The following is a 26566-nucleotide window of genomic DNA, read 5'->3' as shown; positions in this document are numbered from 1 at the left end:
TGTTTGTCGCCCAAGTCCATAAATAAAGGAAGAATCAAGTTTGACTTTTGAAAATATCTTGTACTTTGAGTGTCAGAATGGTGTATTGACATATCCCATTTCCAGGTAGGTACTGATTTAACCTTGTGCATATAACCTTGGTCCCGGCAAAACAAACCAGTGGTTGATAGTTTGAGCCACTAGACATTCAATAAGCCTGGTCAAGCAGTTTATCCATCAAGCATTATGGCTCTTGAAACAAAATTCGTGAACTGGGTCCATTCCGCAAAGCGATCTTAGCGTTACAAATACCGTCAGCCTTTGTTACGGAATGAGAGTTATGATCTGCTTAACGCTAAGACCAATTTATGTAATGGGATTAAGGGACCCGATTTTCCAGTAATGTCTCACAAGTAAGATCTCTGAGAGAAGTGTGGTACTATTCAAATTGACATATATTCATCCAACAAAGATCTCACTAAGTGACTTGGAATATATATGTAAATCTGAGCCATGCCTGTCCATAATTTGGTAATTTGACATTAGTCTCTCACGTTTCGTGGAATGTAACAAAGCCGTTCCCACTTACCTACAGCCTGACCAAAGACACGATGTAGTATATCGGAGACAAACCAGCTCAACGAGGTCCCTTAACCAAGTAAAGGTGAGGGGACAGAAAGGACTTCCAGAATCAGGTGTCACACAGCCTTCCTCAGTAGAACTCATAGACAAAACTAATATTTTACTTGCATTTATGTTCGAAATCTGTTTTCGCAAACCAATCATGAGAACTACTGTCAGTCACGGTCCGTAATTTGTCACGTCTATTTTAGAAACATTTTCCTAATCGCAGGTTGAATACAAATTCAGCATATTCACCAATATGTGGCTGGTGTTCCAAAATGACATGTAGTGCTGCTGATCAATCACGTGTAATTAAATTGATCTTAGAATTAAATCTAAAATTTCAAACAAAATGTACACTTCAAATGCTTCGGAGTGAAAGGAGGTTCAGAAATATCTGCAATGAGCTTTGTTTATCCGTGTGTGACTCCTGGGACGTGGGGTTATTAATGTCAGTGTGTGTCCACCTGTTCCCTTCCTGTTAATGTTACCTCTAACATGTCAGTGTCCATACCTTCTCTGTGCACACCAACCACTGGGTGTCACAACAATGTTCATGACACCCTTTTTCCTTTATAAAGCTGTGTATTCGTCAGTAGCACATGAAGCGCACACATTCGTACATTATTCTATCTGAGATTTCGCCATGGCGATCTTCCTTCATTTATTGAAGAAATGCAAATGAGCATATTTCTTTTTATCAAAGCACGCTTACAATAACTGTAAGTGCTTTTATGCTTCAACTTACGTCTGCTCTTTAGCTTCATCGCCTACATATCTGCAGCGTCACATTCCTTCTGAGAGTAAATCTCCATCCCTTATTTATCACGCAAATCGCCCCAAGTTTGGTTTGAGAGGCTAAAAGTCCGTCTTGTTCTGGTTTATTCTCGAATAAACAGGCCTTATTATAAATTGTGCTTATTTGACTTTAGGTATCCTTTATCAGTGTCATTCATACTGTGACAGAGTGTCTTGCTATCGCTATAGTTCACAAACAAACCGTCCATACTTGACCTCGTGAGGTCACCATCCGAAATAGATGCACTTCTTTATCAGTACTGTTTGCATGGAGGTCACCTACATAGCTTCTCTATAACACTGGTGCACATATATTTGTTGCATACATAGTCTGACCTTTAGTCGTACTCAGCCTCACGTACTAATCAGTACATTATGTTAAACTCCCTGTCTGGCATGTGCAGGTGTGTGTAGAAGGTAACCCGATGTTTATTATTCCTCACTTGATCGTATCAAAGATAGTAACCTATGTTATACATCACTTGAACGTATAGATAGTAACCTATGTTATTCATCACTTGAACGTATAGATAGTAACCTATGTTATTCATCACTTGAACGTATAGATAGTAACCTATGTTATTCATCACTTGAACGTATAGATAGTAACCTATGTTATTCATCACTTGAACGTATAGATAGTAACCTATGTTATTCATCACTTGAACGTATAGATAGTAACCTATGTTATTCATCACTTGAACGTATAGATAGTAACCTATGTTATTCATCACTTGAACGTATAGATAGTAACCTATGTTATTCATCACTTGAACGTATAGATAGTAACCTATGTTATTCATCACTTGAACGTATAGTAGTAACCTATGTTATTCATCCTTGAACGTATAGATAGTAACCTATGTTATTCATCACTTGAACGTATAGATAGTAACCTATGTTATTCATCACTTGAACGTATAGATAGTAACCTATGTTATTCATCACTTGAACGTATAGATAGTAACCTATGTTATTCATCACTTGAACGTATAGATAGTAACCTATGTTAGTGATCAGTTGAACGTATAGATAGTAACCTATGTTATTCATCACTTGAACGTATAGATAGTAACCTATGTTATTCATCACTTGAACGTATAGATAGTAACCTATGTTATTCATCACTTGAACGTATAGATAGTAACCTATGTTATTCATCTTGAACGTATAGATCGTTAGTGATCAGTTGAACGTATAGATAGTAACCTATGTTATTCATCACTTGAACGTATAGATAGTAACCTATGTTATTCATCACTTGAACGTATAGATAGTAACCTATGTTATTCATCACTTGAACGTATAGATAGTAACCTATGTTATTCATCACTTGAACGTATAGATAGTAACCTATGTTATTCATCAGTTGAACGTATAGATAGTAACCTATGTTATTCATCAGTTGAACGTATAGATAGTAACCTATGTTATTCATCACTTGAACGTATAGATAGTAACCTATGTTATTCATCAGTTGAACGTATAGATAGTAACCTATGTTATTCATGTTGAACGTATAGATAGTAACCTATGTTAGTGATCAGTTGAACGTATAGATAGTAACCTATGTTAATGATCAGTTGAACGTATAGATAGTAACCTATGTTATTCATCACTTGAACGTATAGATAGTAACCTATGTTATTCATCACTTGAACGTATAGATAGTAACCTATGTTATTCATCACTTGAACGTATAGATAGTAACCTATGTTATTCATCAGTTGAACGTATAGATAGTAACCTATGTTATTCATCACTTGAACGTATAGATAGTAACCTATGTTATTCATCACTTGAACGTATAGATAGTAACCTATGTTATTCATCAGTTGAACGTATAGATAGTAACCTATGTTATTCATCACTTGAACGTATAGATAGTAACCTATGTTATTCATCACTTGAACGTATAGATAGTAACCTATGTTATTCATCAGCTTGAACGTATAGATAGTAACCTATGTTATTCATCACTTGAACGTATAGATAGTAACCTATGTTATTCATCACTTGAACGTATAGATAGTAACCTATGTTATTCATCACTTGAACGTATAGATAGTAACCTATGTTATTCATCAGTTGAACGTATAGATAGTAACCTATGTTATTCATCAGTTGAACGTATAGATAGTAACCTATGTTATTCATCACTTGAACGTATAGATAGTAACCTATGTTATTCATCACTTGAACGTATAGATAGTAACCTATGTTATTCATCACTTGAACGTATAGATAGTAACCTATGTTATTCATCACTTGAACGTATAGATAGTAACCTATGTTATTCATCACTTGAACGTATAGATAGTAACCTATGTTATTCATCACTTGAACGTATAGATAGTAACCTATGTTATTCATCAGTTGAACGTATAGATAGTAACCTATGTTAGTGATCAGTTGAACGTATAGATAGTAACCTATGTTATTCATCACTTGAACGTATAGATAGTAACCTATGTTATTCATCACTTGAACGTATAGATAGTAACCTATGTTATTCATCACTTGAACGTATAGATAGTAACCTATGTTATTCATCAGTTGAACGTATAGATAGTAACCTATGTTATTCATCAGTTGAACGTATAGATAGTAACCTATGTTATTCATCACTTGAACGTATAGATAGTAACCTATGTTATTCATCAGTTGAACGTATAGATAGTAACCTATGTTATTCATCACTTGAACGTATAGATAGTAACCTATGTTATTCATCAGTTGAACGTATAGATAGTAACCTATGTTAGTGATCAGTTGAACGTATAGATAGTAACCTATGTTATTCATCACTTGAACGTATAGATAGTAACCTATGTTATTCATCACTTGAACGTATAGATAGTAACCTATGTTATTCATCAGTTGAACGTATAGATAGTAACCTATGTTATTCATCAGTTGAACGTATAGATAGTAACCTATGTTAGTGATCAGTTGAACGTATAGATAGTAACCTATGTTATTCATCACTTGAACGTATAGATAGTAACCTATGTTATTCATCACTTGAACGTATAGATAGTAACCTATGTTATTCATCACTTGAACGTATAGATAGTAACCTATGTTATTCATCACTTGAACGTATAGATAGTAACCTATGTTATTCATCAGTTGAACGTATAGATAGTAACCTATGTTATTCATCACTTGAACGTATAGATAGTAACCTATGTTATTCATCACTTGAACGTATAGATAGTAACCTATGTTATTCATCACTTGAACGTATAGATAGTAACCTATGTTATTCATCACTTGAACGTATAGATAGTAACCTATGTTATTCATCACTTGAACGTATAGATAGTAACCTATGTTATTCATCAGTTGAACGTATAGATAGTAACCTATGTTATTCATCAGTTGAACGTATAGATAGTAACCTATGTTAGTGATCAGTTGAACGTATAGATAGTAACCTATGTTATTCATCACTTGAACGTATAGATAGTAACCTATGTTATTCATCACTTGAACGTATAGTTAGTAACCTATGTTATTCATCACTTGAACGTATAGATAGTAACCTATGTTATTCATCACTTGAACGTATAGATAGTAACCTATGTTAGTGATCAGTTGAACGTATAGATAGTAACCTATGTTAGTGATCAGTTGAACGTATAGATAGTAACCTATGTTATTCATCACTTGAACGTATAGATAGTAACCTATGTTATTCATCACTTGAACGTATAGATAGTAACCTATGTTATTCATCACTTGAACGTATAGATAGTAACCTATGTTATTCATCACTTGAACGTATAGATAGTAACCTATGTTATTCATCACTTGAACGTATAGATAGTAACCTATGTTAGTGATCAGTTGAACGTATAGATAGTAACCTATGTTATTCATCACTTGAACGTATAGATAGTAACCTATGTTATTCATCACTTGAACGTATAGATAGTAACCTATGTTATTCATCACTTGAACGTATAGATAGTAACCTATGTTAGTGATCAGTTGAACGTATAGATAGTAACCTATGTTATTCATCACTTGAACGTATAGATAGTAACCTATGTTATTCATCACTTGAACGTATAGAAAGTAACCTATGTTATTCATCACTTGAACGTATAGATAGTAACCTATGTTATTCATCACTTGAACGTATAGATAGTAACCTATGTTATTCATCACTTGAACGTATAGATAGTAACCTGTTATTCATCACTTGAACGTATAGATAGTAACCTATGTTATTCATCAGTTGAACGTATAGATAGTAACCTATGTTATTCATCACTTGAACAAACGGTATGTCAGTACGAGTCTGTGTATAGAACACGGTTAAAAATACATGGAAAAAGCCCAATCACAGCTATTGTTTCTAGATTATCCTAACCCTGTGTACTCATTTTTGTCTTTAAAATTATAATTGTAACAGAAATATTAATATGAACACACAAAGTACTGTTTTAGCAGTCTTCAATTGCAAACTACAAACGTTATTGTACTTTTGGAGGAGGAGGAGGAGGAGGAGGATTATTATTATTATTATGATTTCCATTTTTTCCAGCGTGAGTCGCACCGGATGGAGTTTCTGGCCCAGACGGACAACATGGAGGCACCCCCCATACCGCCTCGCACCCACACCCGCACCAACATGGCACGCCCTGTCCCTCAAACACGCCCACCCAGATGATCTAATCATTGCTCCTCCCTTGAGTCCGTCTAACTTATGTCACATCTCCATGTGAGACATGGAATGTAAATACGTATACTGGCGATGTATATTTCACAGACAGATGTAAATACTTATTGTTTCTCAATTCATAATCAGTGAAAGACTACATCAAACGTTCAACAAAACTTATGCACATGAAACGAATGCAAGCGAAATGATGGGAAATTCTATACAGAGTTTTTATGTAAATATGTTTGCACAAAGTATATAAAGTTTCATCCATAACTAAACTTAAAATTAAGACCAATTTGGACTACTTAGGTAATGAAATATAATGATATCGAGTTATGACTTGAAATATGAGGAAACTGTCAGTCTGGGGCTCCTTTCTCGAAGCAACCTTTACTAAGGTTAACCTTAACTCCCATTCTTTAACATTGCACTAAGGTTACCTTAGTAACTTACGATCACCTCAGTGATTTGTGAAAGGAGGCCATGTAATTGACTACATTTGATGCAGGAACTTATCAAACAGATATTTTGCGAAGTGTTGATATATTTTCCCACTTGTTGACAAGAACTACCACAGGTAGCGGTAATGAAAGCGGCAAACACAGTGTACTGAAGGGAACGACGATGGTGTGAACCCACGTCAGTATCCCAACCAGTTATATACGATCTCATAGTAAACAGGTAATATCGATCGAGTGGTTGTGTTGAGAGATACGCAGCTTTTATATGTCAGTATTCCAGAAACCATTGCAACCATGGGACGCCAGAAAGATATTTTGTGCTTTGAAATGATTTTTTTCTTGTAATAGAAAACATATTTTATATTGTGTTATTGCCAAATTGTAAATGTCAAATAGCTAGAATCAGTTGTAGATTTGGTAAACCTGTTTTGGTAGATGGTCTTGTGTACAGAAAACATGTCACTTGTCTGAAGCCAGGTTGGGGGGTGTAGTTTAATGGTTGACCCGTGTCCGTCAATCCTCACACCCGTGCATCGGCCCTGACAACACGGAAACTCAGCAGTGAATGGATACAGTGACACACTCACCAAGGGGATATAGCAAGGGGGTACAGTAATAGACTTATCAAGGGGTATAGTAACAGACTTAGCAACGGGGTATAGTAACAGACTTAGCAAGCGGGTATAGTAACAGACTTAGCAAGGGGTATAGTAACAGACTTAGCAAGGGGGTATAGTAACAGACTTAGCAAGGGGGTATGGTAACAAACTTAGCATGGGGGTACAGTAACAGACTTAGCAAGGGGGTATAGTAACAGACTTAGCAAGGGGGTACAGTAACAGACTTAGCAAGGGGGTATAGTGACAGACTTAGCAAGGAGGTATAGTAACAGACCGACAGTGTGCATGGGTGTGTTTGAGAAAAAAAATATTATATTCCAGTTTTCATTCCACCTTGAAGTGTGATATGTGCCCCAATTTTTTAAAGAATGAGATAATTTGAGCATAATGTACATCAAATACTGTTTTATGTTGATCTACTTATTAAGAAAAACAATTTGCATAATATTGTACATGTTCTGTATGTAAATGTGCAAAAATGAATTTATATGGACAACTCTTTCGTGATTCACAGATCTTGCTATAGCTGCTATGAATTATGATACGCCATATATATATATATCTTTAAAGGCACAATGTCACACCACACTTCACTAAAAAATTAATAATGCATTTCTCTCAATAATAGTGCTATCAGCCCTAAGGGGAGCTACCATATAATTTATTCCAAAAGAATTACGTATTTAGATTACAATATTAAATTTGAAAATTCGAATGAATTAATGCAACGCTTCATCAAATCGACTCTCGTACCCTCTACCGGTTGAACATTATTTCAAGCTAACCCCATACAGTTATGTCCCTTGGAGCGCAGTTTACGAATATCCTATGCACAACTTGTGAGTGAAACCAGTTTGGTAAACACCGACAATACCGCGTGCGATAGGTATCGACGTGCGGAGCAATCGTTTGCGCAAGTGTTATCTGTTTGGAAGCTGTTCGCCTCGAAGTTTCGATTATCGATTTCAGACAAGTCATAAGGGATAATAAGTCTTTTATTGCATCGATAGGAAGCTAAAGTGAGTGCATATGCCCCCAATATATATACTATAGCATAGAATATTGTCGAAAATGTGTGACATTGTGGTTTTACGGGACTCTCAGAACTAATAGAGCTTCTTGTTATAAGTTCCTTTCGCTATTGCCTGTACAATACCCATGACCAATGTACTGTGGATGTATACGGAGTGATAGCATCCAGCTCTTGAGTCCCCATAAATGATGAACATGTTGTAGGCATCACTTTGGTCTCTATTACACTTGTGTGATAAAATGTGATATAAATAAAAGCTTTACGGGCTGATTGCAATCAGGATATCTTCTTTGCCCTTGTATGTAGAGATCATTGCATTTGTATATGGTCGTCACGAGAGAAACTGTGAAACGCGGTGTGGACCATCTAATTTCTGTTCACGTGGGTACAGTGTCATTCATGATTGTGACATTGGTGTGGACCATTTAATGGCTGTTCACGTGGGTAAAGTGTCATTCATGATTGTGACATTGGTGTGGACCATTTAATTTCTGTTCACGTGGGTACAGTGTCATTCATGATTGTGACATTGGTGTGGACCATTTAATGTCTGTTCACGTGGGTACAGTGTCATTCATGATTGTGACATTGGTGTGGACCATTTAATTTCTGTTCACGTGGGTACAGTGTCATTCATGATTGTGACATTGGTGGACCATCTAATTTCTGTTCACGTGGGTACAGTGTCATTCATGATTGTGACATTGGTGTGGACCATCTAATTTCTGTTCACGTGGGTACAGTGTCATTCATGATTGTGACATTGGTGTGGACCATCTAATTTCTGTTCACGTGGGTACAGTGTCATTCATGATTGTGACATTGGTGTGGACCATCTAATTTCTGTTCACGTGGGTACAGTGTCACTCATGATTGTGACATTGGTGTGGACCATCTAATTTCTGTTCACGTGGGTACAGTGTCACTCATGATTGTGACATTGGTGTGGACCCATCTAATTTCTGTTCACGTGGGTACAGTGTCATTCATGATTGTGACATTGGTGTGGACCATTTAATTTCTGTTCACGTGGGTACAGTGTCATTCATGATTGTGACATTGGTGTGGACCATTTCATTTCTGTTCACGTGGGTACAGTGTCATTCATGATTGTGACATTGGTGTGGACCATTTAATTTCTGTTCACGTGGGTACAGTGTCATTCATGATTGTGACATTGGTGTGGACCATTTAATTTCTGTTCACGTGGGTACAGTGTCATTCATGATTGTGACATTGGTGTGGACCATCTAATTTCTGTTCACGTGGGTACAGTGTCATTCATGATTGTGACATTGGTGTGGTTTCTGGTTCAGTGTCAGTGTCTCATGATTGTGACATTGGTGTGGACCATCTAATTTCTGTTCACGAGGTACAGTGTCATTCATGATTGTGACATTGGTGTGGACCATTTAATTTCTGTTCACGTGGGTACAGTGTCATTCATGATTGTGACATTGGTGTGGACCATCTAATTTCTGTTCACGTGGGTACAGTGTCATTCATGATTGTGACATTGGTGTGGACCATCTAATTTCTGTTCACGGGTACAGTGTCATTCATGATTGTGACATTGGTGTGGACCATCTAATTTCTGTTCACGTGGGTACAGTGTCATTCATGATTGTGACATTGGTGTGGACCACCTAATTTCTTCATGTGGGTACAGTGTCACGCGGGTCATTCATGATTGTGACATTGGTGTGGACCATCTGTTCACGTGGGTACAGTGTCATTCATGATTGTGACATTGGTGTGGACATCTAATTTCTGTTCACGTGGGTACAGTGTCATTCATGATTGTGACATTGGTGTGGACCATCTTCACGTGGGTACAGTGTCATTCATGATTGTGACATTTGGTGTGGACCATCTTCACGTGGGTACAGTGTCATTCATGATTGTGACATTGGTGTGGACCATCTTCACGTGGGTACAGTGTCATTCATGATTGTGACATTGGTGTGGACCATCTTCACGTGGGTACAGTGTCATTCATGATTGTGACATTGGTGTGGACCATCTTCACGTGGGTACAGTGTCATTCATGATTGTGACATTGGTGTGGACCATCTTCACGTGGGTACAGTGTCATTCATGATTGTGACATTGGTGTGGACCATCTCTCACGTGGGTACAGTGTCATTCATGATTGTGACATTGGTGTGGACCATCTTCACGTGGGTACAGTGTCATTCATGATTGTGACATTGGTGTGGACCATCTAATTTCTGTTCACGTGGGTACAGTGTCATTCATGATTGTGACATTGGTGTGGACCATCACTGTTGGGTACAGTGTCATTCATGATTGTGACATTGGTGTGGACCATCTAATTTCTGTTCACGTGGGTACAGTGTCATTCATGATTGTGACATTGGTGTGGATCTAATTTCTGTTCACGTGGACCATCTCACGTGGGTACAGTGTCATTCTGTTCATTGGTGGGTACAGTGTCATTCATGATTGTGACATTGGTGTGGACCATCTAATTTCTGTTCACGTGGGTACAGTGTCATTCATGATTGTGACATTGGTGTGGACCATCTAATTTCTGTTCACGTGGGTACAGTGTCATTCATGATTGTGACATTGGTGTGGACCATCTAATTTCTGTTCACGGGTACAGTGTCATTCATAATTTTGACATTACGGTGAAAGGTCGTCAAATCGCTCTGAGCCATAGCCATTGTTGATTTTCATCATAGTAACGTTGGCTCTTTACTCTTGTTTTAATGCAGTAGATATGACCGGGTTGGGAAAGCGTGACCTACAACTGACTGACTGAGTTTGGTTTTACGCCGCTTTTAGCAATATTCCAGCAACATCACGGCGGCTTGTGACCTACAAAGTGACATAGGCATCGGATCTGTTTGCACGGCAGCGGTCGGCTCGAGGTATCCTAAATGTTTAAAGTGAAACTGTCTGTAATTTGGACAGCTATGTCAAGACACAAAATATAAATGATCGGCACAATTCAAAGCACTGAATCAACAGAGACCTCAATAAATTGAGTAAAAGAAGTAAAAAATCAAATCGCTGTTCAACTGCGCAAGGACAACGGAGTTCAAGTTTCTAACCAGACCATTAGCGACACATTCTAGTCAGAGGACAAGGTGTTTAGAGCATAAGATCTTGGGGAGTCGCCGATGTCTCATGGAATGTTTTAGAGGGGTCCAGATTTACGGAGGACATTCTTGACAAGCGTATACCTGTCTGGAGGTGTCCCCACGAACGTAGAGGCCAATGACTTGCCAGATTTGGGAATGGGTCTGTAATGACATGGGGTTTCGACTTCAACACCCAGAAGGTCAATGGAAGATTAACAGCAATACCAGGACAACTTACTAGTGCAGATATTCTGCCGAACATGCAGGCATACGTTTTATCCCTTAAATTAATTGGAAACATGCAACACCTATATACGAATGTCTCGAGGGACATGACACATGATTGACGAAGTCATCTCAAAAGTCGTCTTTCTTGGTCGTCTGCGCCCTTACGCTACACGACCAACATGTTTATTGTCTACATACACCCTGTCTTTTCATTATCTTAATGTCCATCCGTTACCATCAGTGGATACCTCTTTCTATTTCTGTAATCGCCATTTTTTTTCGAATTCACCTTCCTCCTCCCCCTTCCCCAACACAAACACACATTTAGGATTATAATTTTACGTGGTGTCTCTTCCTGATTCTAACTTAGAGCCGACATATCAAAGGTGTCATATTACAGTGGCAACTCGAAGTTGAATGTCAAATCAAATGAGCATGTCACTCAAATGCAGTGTTACGGGATAACTCAGTTCCTGTTACCATGTCAAGTTGGTTCATAATATGATATAAGGTCATATGTTTAATGTGTCGTCCTTAAAAATATGCATAGTCTGACACCGTTCCATATAAAACCATGAAATCATGCAGAATTACAATGGAAGGATTTTATCAATGATGAATTTGTAGAAGTTGGAAGGTCTTCTGGTGAGAAACTTTTAGGAAAGAGTGTGTTAATGTGGAAAAAGCTTCTGGGAGAGACAAACTGTTGTGTTGGGGCAGGACAATCTGGAGGAGGGGTGGGGTGCAAGATTCTGGGAGGGAAACGTGTTGGACAGGACAATCTGCAGGAGGGGTGGGGTGAGGGTCGTTTTGGGGCAAGCTTCTGGGAGAGAGAAACTGTTGTGTTGGACAGGACAATCTGCAGGAGGGGTTTTGGGGGTGGGAGGGTGAGGGTTCTGGCAAAATACTTAGTGAGAGGGAGAGAGAGTGGTTTGTAGTGAGACAGCTACAACACCTGTCATTTATCTTGTCAGTATTTTTAAAGATTGAAAATCCAATTGAACTTTCAAAGTAACAATAAAGGTTTACAGCAGTGACTGACTGAGTTTGGTTTTACGCCGCTTTTAGCAATATTCCAGCAACATCACGGCAGGGGACACCAGAAATGGGCTTCACACATTGTACCCATGTGGGGATTCGAACCCGGGTCTTCGGCGTGACGAGCCAACGCTTTAACCACTAGGCTACCACACCACCCCGTTTACAGCAGTGACAAACCCATTATAGGGTGATTTTAAGAACTAGTGAGTCTAACTCTCTGCAGTGGCGTTGTGTGGCAGCGGGTAGACAAGTGGTCAATCCATTCTTGCTTGTCATGACCCACGTTTCATTCTCCACTTGGGCACAATGAGTGAAGCCAAGGACTCATGTCCCCTAAGTTGGAAATTACAATATTTTGCCAAAAGTGGCATAAAAATATCCTCACTCACTCATTTAAACAAAGCACACAGACAAAGAGTATATTTCTCTACCTTGAGTGTTTTATTCACAGTTAAAGCATACGTAAATTCTGTACAAGACACTGATAAAAAAGACAATGTGTAATATGCCTTGAACGAATGAGAATGTACATGAAATTATACTACACAATTGCTAGGTCAGACTGGGTGAAGGAAAATTGCTTGAACACATACAACTGGAGCTAGGCCATACCTATGGTAGTTGTCTCCCTTTGATACTAGAATACAGTGGGATGCATTTCATGTACCGGTACTTCCATATTTCATCAGTTATTCAACCTGTGATGCTAATGCTGGAGTATCATCTAAATGAAGAAAAACCTAACAGTGACATGTAAAGAAGTGTGTCAATTCAATTTAAGAGACTAAATTTTGTACAAACATTTTAAATTTAATCATTATTCAATAATGACAAGAAAATATGAAATAAGCATTTGTATAAAGACACCAATATATCATTCACCTTAAGACGAAGTGAATTGTATTTAATAATTCATGGATTTGATTATCATCATGAAAAAATGAGTGTCCTACACTAAAGCATCCCACTGCATCAGCAACCTTTCCAGGGAGATCATAAACTTTAAAACAACCAAACTTAACATTTTCAAACAGCATTCACTATTGTGAACTTTTGGCACAATGAAACAAGCTTCTTCTTCTCCAACAACCCTCCATGCTAAAAACAGCATAGCTAACTGCCTTATGTATTGCATCTACCAACTGAAAAACTTCCCTCCTTCAAAGATACACAGGTCACTTACACAGTAGTATTTCACAAACTTGAATTTCTTTTACTGAAATCTTGAGATCAAACTTGATGGAATATTATGGTATAATGTCAAAATGCTTACCATCTTCAGCAACATGTCAATGGTTGGGTAATTACAAGTACAGAAAAGTTTAGCTCATGTGACCTGTCAGACCTACCTGCATGAATTCAAAAGAATCAAAAGGAACACATTCTGAAACACTTTTTGTATCAACCTAATGTAAGCCTTGAAGACGTTCAATCTGTAATTCCTGTCCTTACTACAAATCGAGGCACTTTTTGTCCAGAGTACCACACCTCCAGATTATTAAACAACTGTGATGAGATACAATAAGAAATGAACATATTTTCATGAAAACTGAATATATAGACTTAGTTCTACCTTGCAAATTAATTGTAGCTCAAATCATTTGTGAAGCACAGAAACGGTTCAGAACATTTTATCATAATTTCTTACTTTTAATTACTTGTTAATTACTCTTTACAAAAAGTACAACCACATGCTTAGTTTAACCCCCCAAATCACCTACCATACTAAGTAAATGAAAATTCTACCCAAACTGTACCCTTGATAGACTAGATAATCAATCCTGCTGTATAGTTACAAAAGATCACGCAGTATGTTGATGATTGAACAACATCGGTGTTATATGCCCACATTTGTCAAATACAACCCACTAAATGCAGAAGAAATGCAGTTCTAATCAAGCTACAAGAATTGTAGTAAGAACCAAATGACAATGGTCTCTCAGTACTGCCTACATATCTGAAGGTGAGCTACAGAAGCTAAGCATCAGTTTTCATTCCAAGAACAGGTGACGTTGACACAAAGAAAGGAAGACAAAACAAACGCAAGATTAACAAAACCTATCTTCTATGTTCAATGGCACATACTGTTAGAGATTTTCATAGTGGAATATCTTTCTGGGTGAATCATGATTTCCTTGTCAATCAAATATTGCTATTTTTATACATCATATGCATAACCATGTTGGGATAGCTCCTCAAGCCTAAGAAACAGTCAGTCAAAACTATTTCATGACTTGAAAACTGTACTTTTTTTGGTGGGAATTGTGTTTGACTACTGATGGAAACAAATCAGATATATTTCATTCTGATTAAACGATGAGAATATAAAATGATATCTCATTGTCATGATAATCAAACTTATTTGATCCCATAACATCAGAAAGTGATGTACCTTGTGTTTTCCTAGCATAGGCAACTGTTCAGATCACCATCCAGGACTTTATGGACACTATCTTTAAATCGTGTTGATCATAGTTTCAAATCACATCATCTTAAATCATTTTCAACGTTGGGATGCGGGGACAGTCAAGATCAACAGCCATCATACTGTTTACCTGAATGTAAGGCAGCTGGATTGAACACAAATATTCAGTGGCACAGTTGGATTTCGTATCAAAAAGTATCTGCACAATTACGTTATAAAGTTGGCATGCTTTAGCATACGTTTTCTCATAATATTTTATGTCTGTTAGCAATATTTTTTGCTTCGGTCCAGAAGGATATGATGAATACTCTGTGTTTCATCTGACACAAAGCAATCTGAACAGTTTCCACTGCAGGCTTAATCTCTATAAATCAATTATATAAAAACAATTCTAAAACTCTGAACAACTTTGCCTATAGGTGTGGCCCAGCCCTCCTTGATATCTTGCATAGATTTGCAAGTGTAATGTAGTTTGCTACACTGTAACAAACAAATGCAATATCCCGTCTGGTATGTGAAATGACTACACTTAGCGAGCAGACAGTAAATCTGTACATAATGCACTGCCCTAGGTCAACAGTTTCCTTGGTCATCTCCCACGTATATTGTCACTGATACTGGTCAGTCTGGACCATGTCCAAAGCTGTGAGATTCATACCAATGTTCATCAAAGATTTTGATTTTCAAAGTGTTCAAGGGGAGATAACCCTTTCAAATACTGTCTCAAGCGGCCATTTTGCTTGTCATACAGCCAGGCGGGGAGTCAGTGGCTTGAAGTATGATTATTTTAATTAACTGTTGCAAATTTAGCAAACATGGCCATTTGCTGTTTTAAACCTGTTAGTGAACAGCAGGAGGCTCCAATGAGAAAACTGTTAGCACATTAGATAGGCGGAGTCCATTGAAAACAGTATTAGTCCCGAGATCCTTTAAGGTTATAAGCCCCACATAGCACAAAACACTGTCCACAGACACGTCACAATCCTTGGGCTAAGAGTCTATGATGAGTATAGATATTTCTGGAACAGGTTTCTCTGTTCTCATATTTACACACACACAGAGTTTCCCCACGCCGACACAAATTCCGTATAGAAACATTCCTACAAGGTCAGCTGCTTGTGATGAGTTGCAGGCTGAGAGAACTGTACATAGCACCATGGTATGTCCCCTCCTATCCAGGCAAGTAAATTGTTGTCTCTCCCCACTTTCCAGGGAGGTAAATTGTTGTCTCTCCCTACCTTTCTGGCAGGTAAACTGTTGTCTCTCCCCACCTTCCAGGGAGGTAAATTGTTGTCTCTCCCCTTTCAGGCAGGTAAACTGGTGTCTCTCCCCACCTTCCAGGATGGGTAAACCATAGTTTCCTGCCCAAATAGATGGGTTAACTATAGTCTGTCATCTGCCCATGCGAATGGGTAAATTCTAGTGTCCCTGCCCATCGGGATAGGTAAACTGAAGACTGTCCCTACCCACTAAGATGGGTAAACCAAATGTCCCCACCCACCCGCCTGGGTTCGACATTCAGGCTCCATGGCTGTGGCTATTCAGATCAAGTGACACTTAACAGATGGAGCCACTCAGCCATGCCAGTTATATCACAGATTTAAAAGAATTGCACCATTTGGGTTGTGATATACACTGGCCTGGTCTTCATACAGCGGACACTTGTTCATCTCCGTCTGAAAACAGAAACACAACACACACATAAAACATCAACTACTCATGCGTAGCATCCCAGCCCTATTCTCCTGGGCCTAGATATTTTAAGCTCTGTTAGCGCTAAGATAGTCGTAAGTGCCATACATTAACATTAACTTAGCTAACAGAGCTTCGAAAATCTAGGTCCTGTATCCTTCTTATAGAAATTACTAAAATGAACACTGAAATGATCATTTCATTCAAAAAGGACATTCAACAACATTGACATATCGCATTCAACATGGAATAATAAAAATTAACTGAGTAAAATGAAGTTGTCGGTATGAAATGCTTATCACAGCACTATAACACAACTGACATAACCAGCATGCCATGACACTCATCTGTAACAGTGATGCTCATCTAGTCTGGCTTCCACAACACATCCATCAATAAGCCTCAACATTCATGATGACCATCATGCATCCACAAACATGTCCACTCAGCGGTAAATTGTTCGACAATACTGCGAGTACAAATTCGGCGCTAGCCTGAAGCACTCATAAAATCCTAAAATCCATCAGTCAGTATCAGTAGTCACTGACTTAATCACAGATACCCAAATATCACACAGGATCTAGGATGGAGCAAACTGTTCTTTGATTTATCAAAATCAGAACTTTTCATTCATATCATTCGGGTACAAACAGATTTGACAAACTGACCCCAATAACACTTGAACATGTTTACTGAAATAATGACACACTTTAGGACAAACATCGAAGCACATACATAAACATCTGTGGAGTGACCCTCAACCAAACATTCAATACACAGATAACAAGCAGCTCCAAACAACGGTAGTCCCCACTGCAACACAAACAGCTGTAGAGATATTCTGCATTATCTCCCCTTGACCGTGCCCCTTTATGTGTAACCTTTAATCTAAACATCAATTCCTGGCATTAAACATCCCTATCACAAGTCCTGTCCATACTTCTTATTGTGTCTCAAACCTCTTTACACAACAAAACAGTAATATTTGTCACTTATTTACTCTTATACACATATAGAACAAACAAAACACTCATTGCATCCTTCATGGAACCAAACAAGACTAAACTGATCCTAAATGAACACAGCTCTGAGGCGAACCTGACAATAAAGCAAACCTAGCTGCACTGGACCTTCTTCTAAACAAGAACCTGTCATCTGTCCTATCAAATTCCGTGAGAAAAACATGTTCCTGAATCCCCAGAACACAACACAGATCCTTTAGTGCTGGAACATTTTGTCTAATGCCATAATAAAGCCTTTCTTCTACAATCACATGAAACACTTGCAATCTCACATTTCTATCATTGCTAGAACCTACTTTCTGATGTCAAAATAAAGCCCTCCCTAAGCACAAGACCAGGTTCTTTTATTGCTAGAACCTACTTTCTGATGTCGAAATAAAGCCCTCCCTAAGCACAAGACCAGGTTCTATTATTGCTAGAACCTACTTTCTGATGTCGAAATAAAGCCCTCCCTAAGCACAAGACCAGGTTCCAACAACAAGACCACAATTGTTGCTGTAATCTATTTCCTCTGATGCCAACATGAAGCCTTTCAGAACATGATCACTTAACACACTTGCAGTAACATATCCTCCGTTATTGCTAGTTCATTCTCTCTGATGCAAGCATAATGCCCTTCTTATGGTCATAGTGGCACATGGTTACATGTCCTCACTGTTTGCTTGAAACCATTCTCTGATGTAAGCTTGATGACCGCATTCAGGAGAGGAACGACCTAAACACATCCTTTTATTGCTAGTACCTATCCTTTGATGCCAGAACAACGCCCTCCTCCAGAACATGATCCACACTCTCACAGCCATGGGACACAAAACCTGTGTTCAACTTGGACACATACCCGCTACTGTGTTATCATAATCCCCCTCCTCGTAGAACCCTACCCCCTCATGAGAGCGGGAGCGTTCTGCCTGCCATAATTGTTTCTGCCGTGCAAGTGCCATTTGAGTAGCCGCCTGGTAGTCTGGGAGCGGCAGCCGCCGGCTGGGATACGCTGGGGGATTGTAATGGCAAGACGCTGACAGGACAAGAGGAGAGAAAAGGCACGATGTTATTACATATCTCATGCTTGTTTCATATACAAGACATACATAAGCTGTGATAGACGAACACCCACAGTGTAGAGAGCCTCATATCATTAATATCATTATTCCTATCTTTACATACTCATTGAACTTTCTCATTCATATAAAACAACATCAATGGTCACCAACTTACAGTTGCCATAAACTTCATTACTGTTAATCACATTTTAAATTCCTACATAATTTTTTAAAACGCAAGATTCAAAATGAAGTATGAAAGATGCAAATGGATGCTGGGTAAGCCAATTTCCGATGTTGCTAGTAGCCCAAACCGAACACTGGTAGTAGGATATACTACAGAAGGTGTATATATAAGTACGAAGCCAGCAGCCAGCCTGGTTCTATGGTGATATACAAGTAAGCTCTCTGTACTGTGTCAGGTGCCATCTGGGTGTCCACGACACCTGCATGCATGGGGTGGCGTACGCACGTGTCTATACCAGTCATGCAGGGTGTTACAGTACACTCACGGGGGGCAACACTACACACTTGGCATGGCACACTACATCTAGTACACCAGGAAACAATGGGCCTGGCAAAACAACATCTCTACAGGAATTTCCACGTGTTCAGAAATAGGAAAACCTTAGTGACTATTACATAACTGAAAGACACACATCATCTATGGAGTGCATGACATTGATCATAGGTAATTCTTAGGAATCTTGAATATTTACATCATTCTGGAAAATATATTTTTTTGTTTCAACCTCATGAAAAAGTTATGAATTTAAAACATACAACTTAAAAAGAGCTAAAGAACACACAACATTTTCATATGATATAGTCACAACGACAATGACACATTGATTACAAAGGAAAAATTGTGTTCTTTAATTTCTTTTAAGCACACATTTTAATTTGTAAATTACAAATAAAACACACTGAAGTACTACAAATGTACAGCATATTATTTGCTATCCATCTGACCAAACACATGTTTACATTAGGGCTGACCATACCATGCATGTTGTTATATAGAGTGTGAAATGTTAATATCCCTCCAGCACATGCAGGCTGCTTGGTTGGTGGGCGTGTCTGTATGTGGCCTGGGACTCACCTGCAGGGGCTGACTGTGGAGCATTCTGCATGACGGAGTGGTAGGAGGGGAGAGGGGGGCCGGGCATCTGGGCCTGGGGGTAGGAAACATGGTGGGGGTTGAGAGAGTTCATCGGCGCTGGAATCAGACAGGCGAGCATGGAGTTAGTTAAAGTTGGAAAAGTACAGATAGAAGATTCATATGCATGCTGCCCAAAGGACACTTTCTGAGAATATGGTGTATAATTAAGAAAATGTGTTAGTAACGTCCTGTTGCACACTGCATCTGGGTTTGTGGGAGGGACACACTTCTGACAGATCAGCAAGTTGTGAATGTAAGCCTGAGTTTTACTCTTGAGAATACGACATGACACAATTCAAGAGTGGAGGACATTGGTTTCATTGGGCATTACTTTATTAATACTTGTTCATACAGAATTGAACAACCACTGACATCTATCTACCAAACACAGCCATATTCCAGCTACAAATGGTGTCCCACACATAGTAAACTATGTCTGACTGACTGAGTTTGGTTTTACGCAGCTTTTAGCAATATTCCAGCAATATCACGGAGGGGGACACCAGAAATGGGCTTCACACATTGTACCCATGTGGGGATTCGAACCCGGGTCTTCGGCGTGACGAGCCAACGCTTTAACCACTAGGCTACCCCACCGCCCCAGTAAACTATGGAGTGATGGACATATGACCAATGACCCTTGCTGTCGATGTACTACGACATGCAACGATTCAAATCACTCTGCCTGACAACCAAGATCGATTCACTCACTCACTATTACTACTTATTCTGTTCTTACAGCTATTACAAGTTAATGTGGAGCTATTCCAACCTAGAAACCCCATGGAGACCTTCATTCAGCCAGTCTCCGTCTCACCTTGGTGCTTTAACTATTCAGCTATACCCCCACCCATCGATGCCATCTCACCTTGGTACCTCAACTACATAGCTACACAGTCTCCGTCTCACCTTGGTGCTTTAACTATTCAGCTATACCCCACCCATCGATGCCATCTCACCTTGGTACCTCCACTACATAACTACACAGTCTCTGTCTCACCTTGGTGCTTTAACCACATCCCCACCCAAAGGCTCACCTTGCTGCCCCTTCCTGAGTACAGGTGGAGAGTTGTAGGATCCGACAGAGCTGCTACTATGGCTGTCAAAACAGTGCCCGGAATCAGTCTCCGAGGAACTCTGGTGCTGGTAACTGTTGACACTACTGGTAGGACTGGCAGAGTCGGTGGAACCTATTGAACCTTGGGAGGAAAGTCAGGATGAGGTTACTTGGCTACATCAGCTGCTTCAGGGTACACAGGACATAATAAAGTGCTCACAAGATAGACTGAACAGGCTTGATTACGAGCAACCACCATATATTTACCCAAAGAGAGTAACATGGACAGTGCCTAGAAGCATACTTAGTTAGATGTGAATTCATTTGGTGTAGTGCTTGTCAACACATTTCATCTGCATACATCATGGTAATATTTAATAGGTGAAGTAGACACAATTATGCTGAAATATCCATTAAATGTCTGTCCATAGACCTTCCACATGTAGTTCTGTTGTGGGTAGATTGAGGACACTGTCCACATCGGACTAAGCCAGTCATCTGGATGTCTACAGTCAGTAACAGCATCAAGAATTGTTAGCATTTGGAAGATAAGACATAACTATCACCCTTGTTGACACAGCAGATAAAACACAAAGAAGTGTCAAGAACATTCACTGAACTTCATTAGCTCCGTTCAGAGAAGAAACTCTCTATGTCATATGGAAAACAATATGCCCAGAAACATAGCTCAGACACAAACACATCTGCAGACTCGTTTCAATGAGAAACAATCCTTTATGTTCATCTTCCAAATCATAAAAGAACTTGAAAATCTACCCCTTTCATTACATTTTTGAAAGAACAAATCTCAACAAAGACAAATTTGGCTACTAAGATTCCAGTAATTGTATTGTTAATTCCAACTGATATCACACAAAATCTGCAAGGAAATTGTCAAGATTAGGATTCAGTAAAGGCATGTCAACACAAACATTCATGACATGACAGGACCATGACAAGGACATGACACATGACAACTACAGACAAAAGCAGACATACAAAGCCGACAGAAAGCCACACAGAAGCTGTGTATCACATGCATGCCAAGCCCACACCCATCACAGCAAATCAACTAATTATGGCCAGGTTAGGTGATCGAAATCTGCATGTACATGGTGAAATTAATACAGAATTATATTTGCAACTATTGCAATATATACGGATAGTGATTCGTGGATGATATTTATCAATATATGTATGATTATAAAGGGGAAATGATGTGATTTGAATTTGTGAAAATTCAGAATGTAATCAAATTTGATGAAATAGTCTGATCAAACATACATGGTTTTTTTTAACAATGCACCAATAGACAAAACATCAGCGCACAACATCAGCAAATTTGGCTGCACATATACGCAAAAATATCAAGCGGCAAAACTACCGCCTGTGTAAATACGTATACAGTACATATAGCAGCAGTCTTCACATACGGAAACTAAAGCAACACTGGCCATGAATAGTTAAAGCGCTGACTGACGAGGCAATGGGCAGGCAGACGACTGACTCATCCTTACCCGTCCGACTGGGCTTGCGTATATGCATATTACTGAGACTGACAACAGAGGAGCTCTCAGACGATAGGTGGACGTGCTGCATAGCCCGAGCATGGCGCGGCGACGTTTGCCGACGACCAGACAATGGACTAGTGACAGGCGGGAGAGGAATTTTGGGGTTATGAGGACGAACTTTGTCGGTTAGTGCCATGATCTTTCGTACAGCCCCCGGAGATTCAGCACCTGATGGAGAACACATTAACTATGACGTACGTACGCATTGACATACGACGCACGGACGTACGCACAGACTTGCTAGCCAAACATGCATAATCCTAAGCTGCCACCAAGATGTAGTAAAATAACTAAGAATCCAGTTGGAACAAAATAAGAATCTGAACATTTTGTGAAAAATGCAAACAATTTTGTGAATATACATTCATTAATTCTTTTTCATAATAACTGGTATTGGAATGATTAGGCAGCTAAGTGCAATAAGCAGAATAACTTTTGTTTTCCGTGATATGAAATTCATAAAAGCACCTCCACAACTAAGAGAAAGTTTTATAATGTAGTGCAGTGAAATGAAATCATGGACCTTCATATAAAATAAAAACTTCTTGTCCCTTATGATTGTGACAAAACGGAGGCAGCTGAGGAAGTCAAAGAATGTCAAGGTCATTCAAAAAATACTTAAGTGAGTGAAACTAAAAAGATAGAGATGGTCACAGAAATATACTAAACTCAAATTAACGTGAACATTGATTATAATCAAACTTTAGCATAGATCATGAAACTCATGCGATGAAGTGAAATGATAACAATATGCCATTCCCAATCCCAGAAGAGGTCTTGTGGATAAATGATTAAAATGGCCTAGTAAGAAACTAAAAACGTTGGAGATTTCATATCAACGTGTTAAATACAAGGCAGTATACACTTTGATGCGATGAATGTGATTATATGGATGCACCAGTGAGACAAGGGGATGCAGACTTACCAAACTTGGGCCCTGTATGTACTGGAACTTTGTTCTCTGCTGTGTGGTTCGGGGAACCAGTGTTCACCCCAGGTGAAGGGTCTCGTTTTCGAGCTGCTGAGGACGAAGGGGTGTGACGTTTATGATCTACCCACTAGCACAGAAGAATCCTAGTGCTATGATTGTTGTCAGTCAATGTTCAGTTAAGGGAGTTATGACTATCTGAGATTCCTCTGTGGAACCATTTCCTCAACAGTTAATATCTCTCTCTACAATACGTATCCTTCTGCTAGGAAATGAACATTACCAAATTTACAAAACATTTGTCATTACTTGAAAAGGTCATCATATAATATTCTCACCAGGTATTTCACAGTGGTTTGATAGGTCCTTCAGTTTCTCCTCATCTGTGATAGTCTGCATATTACTCAGGTACGACTTGACTCGTCTCACCATCTGGGCCTGCAACAACATATCTCATTGTTATACATTCACATACTCTTTCAATCACGTACCCGCTGGTGAAACTGCCCAAGGGACACAACTCTGCAGAGGAATTGCATCACCAAAGAAGATTGGGAACCCCCTGCCTACCATGTAACCGATTGAACCAGAGGTATTAAAGGTTTAAACCTATTGTCAGCAATATCATGTCATGTTAGAGCACTAACACATTAACCAGTTAGAACCTAAGGAGAAGGTTGTAATCATTGGAATGGCAATAGCTGAAACATAAGGTTCAGAGTCAAGGCAACTTTAGATGGTGAACACTTGACATACCTCTTCATACATCTTCTTCAGGTTGGGGAGCGTGGAGCCCCGGCGGTTCTTGGTGCGTTTGAGTGTGGCTACTCCAGACACCAGTGTACTGGAGAACATGGAACCAGTGCCCAGGTACATGGTGCTAACATCCTGCAGTGAGAGACAAAGTGATCAAGGGGTGTGGTCACCACAGTAGGGGTGTGTGGTCATCACAGGGAGAGGCTTGGCCAGCATGGTCGGGCAGGGTAAACATTAGAATGGTCATGGTCAGTACACTGGAAGGGTGTCGTCATCACTGGAAGGGATGTAATCATCATTGAAAGGGGTGTGGTCATCACTGGAAGGGGTATAATCATCATTGAAAGGGGTTTGGTCATCACTGGAAGGGGTATAATCATCATTGAAAGGGGTGTGGTCATCACTGGAAGGAGTATAATCATCATTGAAAGGGGTGTGGTCTTCACAGAGCATGATGGTCAGGGAGGAATGGGTATAATCATCACTGAAAGGGGTGTGGTCATCACAGAGCATGATGGTCAGGGAGGAAGGGGTTTAATCATCATTGAAAGGGGTGTGGTCATCACAGAGCATGATGGTCAGGGAGGAAGGGGTATAATCATCATTGAAAGGGATGTGGTGATCACAGAGCATGATGGTCAGGGAGGAAGGGGTATAATCATAATTGAAAGGGGTGTGGTCATCACAGAGCATGATGGTCAGGGAGGAAGGGGTATAATCATCATTGAAAGGGGTATGGTGATCACAGAGCATGATGGTCAGGGAGGAAGGGGTATAATCATCATTGAAAGGGGTGTGGTCATCACAGAGCATGATGGTCAGGGAGGAAGGGGTTTAATCATCATTGAAAGGGGTGTGGTCATCACAGAGCATGATGGTCAGGGAGCAAGGGGTATAATCATCACTGAAAGGGGTGTGGTGATCACAGAGCATGATGGTCAGGGAGGAAGGGGTATAATCATCATTGAAAGGGGTGTGGTCATCACAGAGCATGATGGTCAGGGAGGAAGGGGCATTGGGAAAAGCATCAAGAAATAAAGTAACTGTAGCATGATCACACATCAACAGTAACGTGAACCACCCTATGAGAGGGACATGACGCTACCTTTACCAATGTTCCACATTGTACCAAGGTAGGGACAGAACCTATGTACTATCAGCTTTCTATGTATAAGAAGAAGAGCGTTTAATCAAACATGCCCAACACTTACATATCTTGCTGACGACATGTTGCATATATGTCTAATTTCTTTGGCAATCATGCGGAGCTTCTCAAAGTTCACCAGTCCATCCACCATAGTGTCATTGCCCAGGTGGATAAACGTCAGGTCCTTCTTCACCACTGGGAAGAAGGGCAGCTGAAAACAATAATGTCAACATATGTGAAAGTAATTAACAACAACTGACAATACAGATTTACACAGTGTGCAAGGTGTTTGTGTTTATGCCTCCATAAAGTCAACAAGTACATAAGTCAACATTAACAGTTTGACCCCCCAAGACAATTCAAAGTCAGAGACACCAATCAGGACAGACAAGCACCATTATCTCATCATTATCACCCTACATCCAATCAGGATATTCCATCTATCACTAGGCATGTCCTCATGTTGTTTGGGTTTGTTGAACATTAACACAATAACAACTGCCACAAACTAATCACTTGTCTATTCTTTAATTTTAGCTTTTTTATTACTAACAACTTAGATTTTGTTTTCATGTCTGTCATTCAGTGCTAAAAAGACTATCAAATACATCTTTACTTAATTTTACTTATATGTCTGTCAGTACCACTACTTACCATGGGAGGTTGTATGTGCTCGCTGTTAATGAGATTTCGATATTTAGCCATGTTCCGAGAAGGATCCATCAAATTTTGAAGATCCTGGAAAAATAACAAGAAACATAAAGTATAAGAGCAATAATCCAGAACTAATACAAATGGGGTCACAAGAAATGGACTTTACAGATTGTATCTATGTGGAGAATCAAACATGGGCCTTTGATGTGACAAGCAAACACTTTAACCACTGTTTACAGAGAAGGTGAACTGACACACACACACACATAGAAACTGCTAACGTGAGTTGTTAAGTACAAACCTCGAACATCTTGTAGTACTTGCTGGGCAGTCTCTCCCACGTGTTACGGAGCCGAGTCACAGACTGGTGACCCAAACCACTTAATATTGCGAACATAGAGTTGAAGTTCTTGCAATCTTTACAATGCTCTGAAACACCAAAACCTCAGTATTACCCTTGTTTCATCATCCAAATTGTTTTAACATTGCTGTAAGGCTGAAATATTAATCACCAGATATAAACATCTGCTGTATGAATGTCTA

At 39.3% G+C, this 26566-nt stretch overlaps 2 protein-coding genes across 6 annotated transcripts in view; one reads left to right on the top strand and one right to left on the bottom strand.

The window, feature by feature from the left end:
- Window positions 1-8470, top strand: part of LOC124286441 (phosphoinositide 3-kinase adapter protein 1-like) — a 43963-nt gene extending 35493 nt beyond the window's left edge. For 4 of the 5 annotated variants that reach the window (XM_046722818.1, XM_046722822.1, XM_046722820.1 and 1 more), the window contains 2 exons: window positions 575-643; window positions 5957-8470. In XM_046722818.1, coding sequence (XP_046578774.1) covers window positions 575-643; window positions 5957-6082 — 195 coding nt within the window. In that variant the 3' untranslated portion in view covers window positions 6083-8470. The remainder of the gene's footprint in view (window positions 1-574; window positions 644-5956) is intronic. The other variant, XM_046722821.1, reaches the window with a different exon arrangement.
- A 4517-nt stretch (window positions 8471-12987) lies between these two features.
- LOC124286450 (rap guanine nucleotide exchange factor 6-like) overlaps window positions 12988-26566 on the bottom strand; it is a 164640-nt gene continuing 151061 nt past the window's right edge. Inside the window, 11 exon segments of the mRNA XM_046722829.1 lie at window positions 12988-16670; window positions 18547-18723; window positions 19851-19967; window positions 20948-21109; window positions 22485-22706; window positions 23464-23559; window positions 23805-23904; window positions 24223-24354; window positions 25434-25580; window positions 26024-26107; window positions 26325-26452. Of these exon segments, the coding sequence (XP_046578785.1) occupies window positions 16642-16670; window positions 18547-18723; window positions 19851-19967; window positions 20948-21109; window positions 22485-22706; window positions 23464-23559; window positions 23805-23904; window positions 24223-24354; window positions 25434-25580; window positions 26024-26107; window positions 26325-26452 (1394 nt within the window). The 3' untranslated portion in view covers window positions 12988-16641.

This window comes from Haliotis rubra, unplaced genomic scaffold (assembly GCF_003918875.1).
Source record: "Haliotis rubra isolate DU_JTF1 unplaced genomic scaffold, ASM391887v1 Scf383, whole genome shotgun sequence".
NCBI lineage: Eukaryota > Metazoa > Mollusca > Gastropoda > Lepetellida > Haliotidae > Haliotis > Haliotis rubra.
Note: the sequence above shows the minus strand (reverse complement) of the source record. Positions and strands in the feature narration are given on the sequence as shown.